We start from the raw sequence: 12,340 nt of genomic DNA on the forward strand, positions 1-12,340 counted from the left end.
GGCAAGCCTGCACAGTTAAAACTTTGCAAATGTGAGGTACTCTTAACCCATCAAGGATACAGTATAGCTAATGACATAAATAAGGTGAATGGAAGTTTTCTTGTGTAAATCACAAGGGAGTAGGGAAAAAAACCCCAAAGGATAATGTGTATAATGTTAATGTGGGGATTGATAAGTTTGGGGTTTTTTTTGTTTGTTTGTTTGTTTTTTGGGGGGGGGTTTGTTGTTTTTTTAAAATTTTTTTTATTGTATTATTTTTACGTGTACCGTCAAATCAGATCTGACAGGTACAGGAGATTGCCCCCTCCTTCTCCAGCAGAGCATCTGGTAGATTTGAACCGCATACCTCTGGAATTGCAGTGCAGCGTCTTGCCACTAGGCCACCAGAGTTCCCTTGTTTTGGTTTTTTTTTGGGGGGGGGTGTTGTTTTTTTGTTAATTTTTTTATTGTATTATTTTTATGGGATTGATAAGTTTGACCAACGCACCATACCCCCAGTAGAGTGAGCCAAACTAACACTTCTTCCTCTGGACCTGAAATCCATGCAGAACAGGCACATCGGAGAGATCGAGGGAAACCAAGAGATGGAGGGAGATCACCTGATGACCGAAACAGCAGCAGCAGTGGCAGAGACCCAGGAACCAGCGAGAGGGGCCGTGGGGGCCCCAGCGGATGGAGACAGTCTCCTGTGGTATGGGAGAAGAGCTTCGACTGTACCACGGACTGACAAAAGAACAAACTGACAAATCCGTCTTGGAGGACGGGCTCCTTGTGAAGCAAGGATGGTGAAAATTCATCTCCCACACTCTGGGCGTGTTGCCAGGAGGGGAAGACACTCAATGCGACAGATCAACACAGTGACTGTGGCAGTGGGCTTGAGGACGTCCGTGATGGTGAGGACGGCACAGGATGGGTCAAGGCTCAGCCGTGCTGTTCGCAGGGTCTCTACGAGTCACGGCTGACCAGCTGGCATCTAACACAACTCAGTGTTAAAGAGTCAGAAAGCCTAGATGAGGAAGGCCATTAACATACACCAAAAAGACACACAACTTGGGATCCAGGTAAAATCCTGCCCTTATCAGGTGACCTGACACTTGTCTCACAACCTTCTAATCCAGCACTGCCCTTTCCGACCACCTTTGTGGGAAGCCGAATATTAAATTTAATATTAATAATACACCACATGCTCCATCAAGATAATGAGGGCAGCTTAACACAAGCTGAAGGTCACCTTGTGGCACTAGGGCATTTCCTAAGAGTCAACATTGTTCTTAATTTATATTTACTGAATCCCTCCCTCCTGAGAGAAGCATAAAGTAAATAATAGAGAAGAACTCTGCCTTATCTGCAAAAGACTTCCCCATGATCCTTTGGGTTTTTTTCCCTACTCCCTTGCGATTTTCCTTTGTTTACCTTCCTGATGATTCTCAATAAATGCACAGAGAGACAGGGCTTGGGCGCTTCAGTCATCAGGACTGCTGGCCCCCTGTCTTTACTCTCTCTTATCTCATTCTTGGCTGTCTGTCTCATTATTAATAATCATACAAATACTTTATCCTCCGTCTGCAACATTCTGGTGCCCGAACTTGGGACAAGGTGGGGATTTCTCTTTGGATAAAGAGGTGGTCTGCCTTTCTTTATTTCTTGTCTCACTCTTGGCTGTCTGTCTCATTATTAATAATTATACAAGTACTTTACCCTCAGTCTACAACACACCTTCCAGGTGGATGTCCACCTATGGCTTAACTGAGATACCAATGACCATTTTTGGTTTTAGAAACACACAGGACAAGCTTCCTCCACAGACACTGGCTCGGATTGATGCTGTTTAATGGGCAATGCTACAAGAAGGACTGACGTGTACATGTTTCTGGTTGACGACTGGAACGTGCCTGGCTATTGACAGAAGGCACCTGGCTATCGATGGAATGGGTTTGGCTATTGAAGCACAAAACCGGTGTCTGCAGAGGGTGAGTCTACTGGACGTCCCTGCAGTTTTATTATTTGCTGAGGATCAACTTTGTAGCTTGGAGACAGCTTCGGCTTCTGGTCCCCAGGCACTCACGTGACGTAATATAAGATGTAACTGATCACTGAGGGCACCATCACGTTCACGGTGTCCATCAGGTTCCTCGGCTGCGCCGATTCTCTGGTCTCTCCCGACGGTGCGCATCCAGCCACAGGCTGGCCCACGAGCACCAGGCTCCTGGTATTCAGGAGTCCACCGATGCTGACTGAGGTCTGAGCGGGCACAGGAAGCGTGTGGATGGTCAGAGGACCAGGAGGGCTCTTCCCCTGCACGAGGTCATCGCTGGCACCTGCCGAGGCTGGGCTCTCCCTGGACATGTCTTCTGCCTTGACGGGCTCTTGGTCCTTCTGCCGCTTGTGTTTTCTCTTGTGGGCATTAAAGTTGGAGGCGTAGCCGAACGTCTGCCCGCACTCGTTGCAGCGGTAGGGCGTCTCGCCTGTGTGGGACCGCTGATGGACGACCAGCTTGGGCCTCGTCTCAAAGGCCTTCTGGCACTCGCTGCACTGGAAGGGCTTCTCGCCCGTGTGGACCTTACGATGTCGGATGAGGGTGGACTTCTGCGTGTAGGACTTGCCGCACTCACTGCAGGAGAAGGGGACCTTCCCCGTGTGGAACCTCTGATGGGCGATGAGGCAGGCCTTCTGGCTGAAGCCCTTGCCACACTCCCCGCAGACGTAGGGCTTCTCGCCCGTGTGCACCCGCTGGTGAATGCTCAGGTTCCCCTTGTGGTTGAAGCCCTTCCCACATTCCCCGCAGAGGAAGGGTTTCTCTCCGGTGTGAGTCCGCAGGTGAATGACCAGGCTGCCCTTTTTCTTGAGGGCTTTGCCACACTCGCTGCAGACGTAAGGCTTCTCAACTCGGGGACTCTGCTGTGGTCTGGGGAGCTGGGGCTCGAAGGAGCCGGGTTTTTGAATCTCAGCACAAAAGGGCATAGGATCAGCCTGAAGAATGGGCTTTTTGTCACCGTTCAGCTCAGCAGAGCCTTCCATTTCCCCGGCCCTGGCCTGGCCGGCGGCCGTGAACGCTGTATGTGGTCTCACAGACTTCTCATCTAACTCAAGAGGACTGTGACGGTCCCTTACCGCAGAGTGACTTCTGCGCTGCTCAGAAAGCTTTCCCGCGGGGTTATGTCGACAGCTCTGGTCCAGCCTGTCCGTCTGTCCTTCACAGTGGCAGTGACAACACAGACGTCCGTCGGCGTCCTGGAATTCTAGAAAAGAAAAGCCCAGTTGGGGTGACTGAATGAAGACATTAATGACAAATGTACTCAGTGAGTGAATGGAAATCCAAAGTCTCTGTAAACTTTCATTAAAATAAAATTTTAAAAAAGCAAACAAAACACAAAGGCACTGATGGAGGGTGGATCATAGAAACAGTGCTCTGAAAACAATACTACAAATAAAACAGTAAGCTGACAAGAGAGGAAGAAAAAAAAAGGCAAAACCCTCCCTAACAAAAAAACCCTTCGTAACACAAGCCAGTAATTATGGGAAGCCAAACTTTATACCAAATATTATATGAAAACCCTTGTTCAGGAATTGAAGGAATTACAGATTTCTAAGTTAGGATTTCTCTTGTGTTTGTTCCCTCCCTGCAAGACAGGAGACAGCAAGGGCCCCCCTACAGAGGGAGTGCTACTTCCTGAGCTAGAGTTCACCCTGAGGCATCTAGGTTAATAGTTAAGGGTAACCCAAATTCTTGCATTTGTGAACCCCTCCCTCCTGAGTCAAGCAGAAGGTTTTCCATAGAAAGAGCTTGGCTTCATTTGCATTGACTTCTCTTTGTGATTTACTTCCTGATAATTTTCAATAAAGACACAGAGAAGCTTGGCTTGGGGTCTTCAGTGGAGAACTGCTGGCCCCCTGTTTTATGCTCTCTGCTCTATCACATTCCTGGCTGTTTATCGCTTTATTAATAATTATAAAATTATTCCATTCTTTGGGACCCTCGGTCTGCAACAAGTAATAGCGGAATGGAACAGGATAAGAATCTCACAATGAATGAATGGATTTGGTTGCTTTGTAAATGAAAGACTCAGACCCACCGGTGGGGAGTCAGGGCTCCCTCCTCGCTGACACTCTGCTGGGTTTTCAGAGGCTGTAAATCACCCAGGACAGAAGACTCTCTTTCTCCTGTGAAGCTCTTGGTGGATTCGATCACCGGGAGAGGTGTAGCCGTTAGGAGAACGGCCCTCCTATGGATGTGGCCACAAGAGCCACACAGCAGGCAGAGACTGTGAAGGACCACAAAGCCATGGGGACCAGCAGACCACAGAGGCTCAGGGCCTCCAGGTTCCAGGTGGTGAAGGGCAGGTTCATCTACTCCGTCATCACCACGGCCAACCACGCCCAAGAGCCAACCATCGACAGCTCAGCAGCTGAAGAACAGCCACCGTTACATTTCTCAGACCAGTTCTCTCTCTCTTGCTCACACACAGCAATAAGCTGCTGGAAATACAAAAAAAAACACCACACACTCCTAGGGAGCTCTGGTGGCCTGGTGGCAAGAATCTGCACTGCCATCCCAAAGGTAGGAGGTTCAAATCCACCAGAAGCTCTGCTGGAGATGGACGGGCAAGCTCCTCCTGCACCAGGGCGATGGCACACAACTAGAAAAACAAAGAGAGGAAAGAAAAAACACAACAGACTCCTAATGTTGACAAAGCCCTGGGCCTATGTTCCAGTTTGGTATTTGATTTAAAAAAAAAAAAAGGCAAGGAGGAGAGCTCTGGTGGCCTAGTGGCAAGAAGCTGCACTGCAATCCCAGAGGTGAGCGGTTCAAATCCACCAGATGCTCTGCTGAAGAAGGAGGAGCAATTGCCTCCTGTACCAATCAGATCCAACTTGACGGTACACACATAAAAACTAATAATACTAAAAGGAAATTTTAAAAAATTTTTAAAAAAAGGGAGCTCTGGTGGCCTAGTGGCCAGAAGCCGCACTGCAATCCCAGAGGCAAGCAGTTCAAATCCACCAGATTCTCTGCTGGAAAAGGAGGGGCAATCTCCTCCTGTACCAGTCAGATCTGATTTGACGGTACACACCCAAAATATAGTAAAATAAAATGTATGAAAAATACTTAAAAAAAATTTTTTTAAAAAAAAAGGCAAGGAAAGTTACAAACAACGTGGCTTCAGATTGTGGAGAGTGATTCTTGCGAGCTGGTGGCCAAGGGGCAGAGGGAACGAGGGCACGATTAGAAGGAAGGGAAGGGCAGTTGCGTTAGCCCCGTCACCACACGGGACTGCGGGGAACTATCTGTGTGAGAGGTCTCTGCTACAGGGCTGCCCAAGAGGTCACACTCACATCTCACTGCCATCAAGTAGGAATCAACGCACAGCTGTCCCTCCAGCGGGTTTTTTGAGACGGGCATGGGAGCAGAGTGCCCGCCCGTCTTCCTATATGAGGCATTTGGTGGATTAGAACAACCAGCCTTTGGGCTGGCAGGCAGGGCAACTCCTTACCTCCAAGGCCACCAGATAAACTGACGGTTAACAACGGGCTCAGGTGTATCAGAGGTCCTGAAGGGGGTGGGGGTGAAGGACAGGGGAAGAGTCAGATCTGCTGTCCCTGTAAGTCGCGGTCAATGCCACGGGACCGAACAACAAACCCTGGACAGAAAAAGAGGTGCCACGTGGGCAGAGGGTGACAGCAACCGTGACGTGTCCTCAGGTTAAGGTCTCAGATGTCAGGTTTTCTCTCAGTGGAATGTCTCCCATGACTGTCCCCTCTTCCTGCTTTTCTCCCGGCTCACCTGAGACATTTCGGCTCCGGCTCTCGCCTAACGCAGCCCGTGGTGGTTCTCTGCGCTCCAGTCTGGAGAGTGCATGGGGTGCGCGTGCCCGATACCCTGTTCGGGGAGGGGACATCACATAATCTTAGACCCACCGGCTTGGCCTGGGGTTTGCGAAAACTACAGAACTCATTGTACTTGAGAAGAGGAGAGAGGAAAAAAAACACAAACAACTGTCAAAGTGTTTCCCTGGCAGGCTTCAAAGACTATGCTTAACTCTACAGAGAGACAGTGCTGGGTGTGGGCTCTGCCGCTTAGAACACAGACTCGTGGGAAGGTGTCAGGAGCGAGGTCAGTGACCGGGTCGATGACAGGGGAGCCGGGCTCACCTATGGACACCAGGTGGCTGAAGTTCTCCAGCATCACCTGCCGGTACAGCGCCTGCTGAACGGGGTCCAGGAGCTGCCACTCCTCCCAGCTGAACTTCACCACCACGTCCTCCAACGTCAGTGACCCCTGGAGCAAGAGGACTGCGTTTAAGCAAGGATTTCCAACCTGCCCCAATGCTATGAACAGCGTGTGAGGGAAACTGGTCCCCCTATTTGTGTACAGGCCACTGAACCTACAGACCTTTAACATCTTACAGGAAAAGCATCATCAACGTCTCTGGATTTGTGAATTCCACTGTCCCTTTACACAGGAAAACTCTCATTTTCTCTTTAGCATTTCAATGGTCTCTCCTGGTTAAGAACCTCCCACAGTTAAACATATGCTCGGAGAACACATGTACACTAGAAATACAGGCACATATAGTGTTCTTGAACCAAAGACCAATCATAGTGACCCTGGAGCAACAGATGAAACCTTAACGTGTCCAGTTCTACCCCCTCAGTTCTCTTCCAAGCTCAAAGCCACTCATGCACACTGGCTTTCTTTTTTCACGCACCAAACTCTTCAACGCCAAGATTTTCTCTCCACCCCATCTTCAGTCGCCCTGCCCCCTTCCCTTCCCTCTTTGTCTAGCCATATCGATCTCACAGTATATCCTTCTGTTTTTACAATAATGGTCTTATAAAGTATCCTTATAGTCAAGGCTAGATGGATCTCAGCTGAAAGTACTAAAGGAAGGTCTACCTGTGTTGGACTATGTAAAGACATTTGACTGTGTGGATCACAACAAACTGAGGCTGACTTTGAGAAGAATGAGAATCCCAGAACCCTCGACTGTGCTTATGCAAAACTATACTTGGACCAGGAGGCAGTTGTCAGCACAGAGCAAGGAAACACTGTTTAGTTCAAAATCAGGGAAAGCGTATACCAGAGATGCATCCTATTTCCCTACCTTTTCAATCTATATGCAGAACAGATCATCCAGGAGGTTGGGCTCTATGAGGAGGAATGTGGCATCAGGATTGGAGGAAGACTCATCAACAACCTGCGTTATGCAGATGACACAACCCTGCTCGCTGAAACTGAGGAGGACGTGAAGTGCGTGCTGCAGAAGGTCAAGGACTACAGCCTTCAATATGGATTGAAGCTCAACATCAAGAAAACAAAGATTCTCACCACTGGGCCACTTGGCAGCATCATGACAGATGGTGAAGAGATTGAAAGAGTTAACAGCTTCAGCTTAGCCGGCCCCATAATCAAAACTCTTGGTACCACCAGCCAGGAAATCAAGATGAATTGCACTGGAAAAATCTGTTGTCAGGGACTTCTCCAGAACACTAAAGAGCAACAGTGTCAGTATGAAGAATAAGGTGCACCTGATTCAAGCCTTGGTTTTTTTTCCAAGTACTTCCCATACAACTGAAAGTTAAGACAGTAAAAAGGATGACAGAAAAATCGATGCCTTTGAGTTTTTATGTCAGAGAAGAGGTCGGATTATCCCACAGACTGCCAAGAGAACAAGTGCGTCTTGAAAGATGCATAACCAGTGTGCTCCTTGGAGGCAAAATGCGGGTGAGACGTCATCTCACGCACTTTGAGCACGTTGTCAGGAGGGGCAGAGACATCATGCTGGGAACAATGGAGGGTCCGAGGAAGAGAAGAAGCCTCTCGATGACCTTGAGAACATCAAAGCCGGCGAGGACAGAGCAGGACAGGGCAGGCTTCACATGTGCTGTTCACAGGGTCGCTGTGGGCCCCAGACGACGTGAAGGCACCGAACGGCAACATTTCCCTAATACATGCCACAGACTGTGAGCACGCGACTTGTGTGCAGCCGCCGCAGGGACGTGCCACGCCTGGCACAGGAGCAGAGGGCCCCACGGGATGGTCACCTGGTGCTGAAGCCGGGACAGAAGATCGGAGGGCAGAGGTGCGGTCGGCCTTCCACATCACAGAGGGTGCTGGCCTGGCCTAATGTGGGTCCCCCGTCCATCCCTGAACACGAAGAGGCCGGACCCCACTCACAGTGTATATACTATTCCTACTCAGCAGAGAGCGCCAGTGGCCGAGTGGTAAGGAACTTCCCCACCAACCCAGAGGCAGGTGGTTCAAATCCATCAGGTGCTTTGCAGGAAGAAGACGGGCCATCTCTTCCAGGGTGACTTACAGCCTCTGAAAAGCCATGGGAGGGTCCACTACGAGTCCACTGAGACTCAACGGCACACAGCTGGCCCTTTCTTTCTTTTTTTTAAATTTTATTTATTATTTTTGTGTGCGTGTACTGTCAAATCAGATCTGACTGGTACAGGAGGAGATTGTCCCTCCTTCCCCGGCAGAGCATCTGGTGGATTCGAACCGTGCACCTCTGGGACTGTAGTTGCAGCTTCTTGCCACTAGGCCACCTGAGCTCCCCACAGCTGGCCCTTTCATACTCACTCGCTCGCTGCCGTCGAGGGGAACACGCTCACAGCTGACCCCTCGGAGAGTTTTCGGGAGGCTGTCAATCCCACAGCAAGACACTGCCCATCTTTCTCCCCAGGAGCCCGGGGGGGACTTGAGCCACCTTCAGATTGGCAGCCTGGCTCCCTACAGATTATACCACTGGAGCGCCCTCCATTCCTGCTGGTCTCATGAGACAGGTATCCACGCAGATGCTGCAGCTGAGGGCAAACCACTTCTGTAAACTTTAGAGAAACTACCTACGCAGGCAAAAGCTCTGTGGCAGATTCAAGTCTCCTGAGGAACTGATCTTTCGACCGGAACGACCCTCTTAGGCTGGCCAAAGAAATGGGAAATGTAAACTTACAGCATAACTCCAAGAACACCCAGTCACACATGATGTCCAGCACCAAGAATTTAACAATCTGGGAGACAGATCTGACCCTTGCCTTACCTTACACCAACCAATTGTGGATGACATGGTAACAGGAAAATTGTACTTGCTTTAGAAATGACAGATGCAAACTGAGCGAATTAAATTGTCAAATAAAATTGGATATTAAAATAAAAAAAAAAAGAATTTAACAATCTGTTGCCTCCACCTGACAATCACTTGGGCACCGCCACACTTGAACCCCTTGATGAATTTATTCCTAATCCCACAATAACTGAAGTGAGAGTCAAATTCCAAATTACTGACCCACCAGTTTCTCTTTTTCACCCCCAAATGTTTACTCTCAGAGAACTGAACCTCACGTGGGGCATGTTATCAAGAGGCAGCAAGGAATCTCAGAAAAGAGATATCATAGGAGGAGGGAGGAAATGATGCAACAAGGAATTAATTTCTTTTACGTGAACTAGGGCAGGGGTAGGGAGGCAAATGTGCAACAATGAATGAAAGAATGAATGAAAATCCAACTTGTCTGTAAACATTCATTAAAATAAATTTAAAAAATAAAGATGTTGTGCTGGGAAAAAGCAGAGCATCAGAGAAAGATGAAAACCCTTCTTGGGATGGACTGACGCAAGGACCTTGCAAATGGACTAGAGCGTGTCAGAGACAAGGTTCACAGGGTCGCGAGGGGTGACAGTGACCTGAAGGCACCTGACAGCTAAACCCCAAATCCATGAGTTAAAAAAGGAAAGCACGGAGCACTCACCATCTTCACTGGGCCCTGGAAGCCCCTCTCTCCGTGGGTTTTCTGGATAAACTCTAATCTCTGCTCAGGTATTTCCGTCTCCTTTGAAGTAAGTTTGGGAAGTGACAGTGCCCCCCGTTCCTCCAAGCCTGTCACACGGCCTCCCAGCAGTTCTCTTGACGCCGGGGAATCAGGACCTGCAGGCTGTGGGGATGGCACAACGTGAGGCTAGGCATCAAGTGTGGACCCAGATCCAGGGACTGTGCCCGGCATTCTAACAAGAAACCTCTGGTCCTACCGACCGTCCAGTCTGACGACTCAGAAGACTGTGAACCCATCGACCAAACAAGCTAAGCTTCACAATGGGTATGCTGTGTGTCCCATGAGCGCCGGCACCAACACAGCTGACCCTTTGGCGGCTTTTCAGAGACAGTGAATCGCACGGGAAGAGACTGCCCAGGAGGAGAATGTGCACAGATAGAGGAAAGAGGTGGGGGGCTCCGGGGGCCGAGTGGACACGCAGCCCTGCTGCCAATCCAAAGACAGGCGTTTCTCATCCACCAGCAGGTTCACGGGAGAAAGATGGACCGTTCCCTCCTGGGTGATTCACAGCCTCTGAAAAGCCGTTGGAGGGTCAGCCAGGAGTCACCTCTGACTCTGAGGCACGTAGCAACCTAGGTGAAAGATTGTTGTTATGTGCCATCGGGTCGCTTGCGACTCATAGCAACCCTACCTATGTACAAGAGCCCTAAACACCGCTCTAACCTGTGCCAACCTCGCTGTCTCAAACACACTCATTCCCACCTCCCCGATCACAGAATCGATCCATCTCATCGAGGGTCTTCCTCTCCTGCGCCGTCCTTCCACTCTCCCAAACATAACGTTCCTCTCCAAGTCCCTCCTTACAACATGCCCAAAGTATGTCAGACGAAACTTCAGAATCCTTGACTCCAAGGAGCATTCTGGCTTCACCTTCTCCAGGACAAACCTGTTTGTTCTCCTAGCAGTCCATGGTATATTCAACACTCTTTTCCAGCACCACAGCTCAAAGGCATCAATTCTCTATCATCCCTAGTCACTGTCCAACTCTCCGATGCATGGCATGTAATTGCAAAGATTATATAGCCTGGATCAGGCGCACCTTAGTCTCCAGCCTGACGTCGTTGCTCTTCAGTACTCTTGAGAGGTCCCTCACAGCTGACTTTCCCAATGCAATTCGTCTCCTGATTTCCTGGCTGCTGTTACCAAGAGTGTTGACTGTGGAGCCAAGTAACCTAAAACTGTTAACTATCTCAATCTCTTCATCATCCATACTGAACAGCACTTGGACCATCAGACACAAACGTGAAAGAAAATGAAAAAGAGAGAAAAAGCCTGATCACTAACTCACAACATGGAACACTGTGAATCAACAGGTAAAGGAAACTATCAATGAAGACGAAAAATCATTCCAATTTTAAATAACTAAATTCACACACACACACACACGGCTCTGTGTGTATATGTGTGTAGCCCTCAAACACCAAAATGTAGGATAGTAATAGACAGATAATAACTGAACGCTGGAGAATGAGGGAATGGTTCTGACCATGCACTCAGGGTCCAATGTGCCGGCAACTATATTCCTTTCAGCTTCTAACAGCCCTATTTCATCTCAGTGGCAACTCCCAGTCCCGCACCCTTCACCCGAACTTACAAAGGTTTGACTCTTTGTCTCTTTTATGATGTCATGAAATGTCATTATGGCTAGGAGGTCAAATGCCTCTACTAAGAAAGGCCTGTGATATCTTACTTCTACCAACAGTCTTCTTTTATTATTATTATATTTTATTGCTGTAGAAGATAAACAGAGCAAAGCATGCATGAGCTTAACAATTTCCACGTGAACAAGGTGACAGTGACAATGGTGACATTCTTCAATCTGTGAAACTATTCTCTTCTCTTTTTTCCAACTTATTCCTCCTCTATCAATACATAGCCACTTCTCCCTACGCTTCCCAAGACAATCTTTCAAGTTGTTGTCATCGCTTTGCTCCCAAAGAATAAGTTCCATGTCATCGCTGTTGTTAGGTGCTGTCGCGTGCACTATGACACATACAGACTCTGAACAACAGGATGTGGATCCTGGAGTACCCAGTGTCATGTGCAGGATCTCCCACAAGTTCAACTCTACTGGTACAGTCACTGTGTCAATCCTTCATGTTGAAGGTCGTCTTTTCTCTGACACTCCCACCTTCTCCAGCATGAGGTCTTTTTCCAAGGACTAACCTCTCCTGACAACAGGCCCGAAGTGCGTAACTACGTTTCACCATCCTTGCCTTTAAGGAGCAGACCGACTGCATTTCCTTTCAATCTTGTTACATATTGAGTTTATGTAACTGTTTTGCTGAGGAACGCAAAAGGACCTCTCTGAACCCAGGTTTTACTTGTCTATTCGGAAGTGGTGTCATATCTGTCTTCCTCCACCGGCCTGACTGGCATTTCTGCTTAATTTTTCTCTATTTCCTTACTGAGAATGTACCCTTAAGAAACTATAACCTGGGGAGCTCTGGTGGCCTAGTGGCAAGGAGCTGCAACTACAATCCCAGAGGCGAACGGTTCGAATCCACCA

General features: G+C 48.7%; 1 protein-coding gene across 1 annotated transcript in view; it reads right to left on the reverse strand.

Moving 5' to 3' along the window:
• Positions 1 to 2,061: 2,061 nt before the first annotated feature.
• LOC102846728 (zinc finger protein 350-like) overlaps positions 2,062 to 12,340 on the reverse strand; it is a 13,876-nt gene continuing 3,597 nt past the window's right edge. Inside the window, exons 3-6 of the mRNA XM_006897389.1 lie at positions 9,751 to 9,933; positions 6,151 to 6,277; positions 5,783 to 5,878; positions 2,062 to 3,239 (exon numbers count right to left, since the gene is read on the reverse strand). Of these exons, the coding sequence (XP_006897451.1) occupies positions 2,062 to 3,239; positions 5,783 to 5,878; positions 6,151 to 6,277; positions 9,751 to 9,933 (1,584 nt within the window). The remainder of the gene's footprint in view (positions 3,240 to 5,782; positions 5,879 to 6,150; positions 6,278 to 9,750; positions 9,934 to 12,340) is intronic.

Source organism: Elephantulus edwardii, unplaced genomic scaffold, assembly GCF_000299155.1.
Source record: "Elephantulus edwardii isolate Elephantulus edwardi_28Jun2011 unplaced genomic scaffold, EleEdw1.0 scaffold00208, whole genome shotgun sequence".
Taxonomy (NCBI): Eukaryota; Metazoa; Chordata; class Mammalia; order Macroscelidea; family Macroscelididae; genus Elephantulus; species Elephantulus edwardii.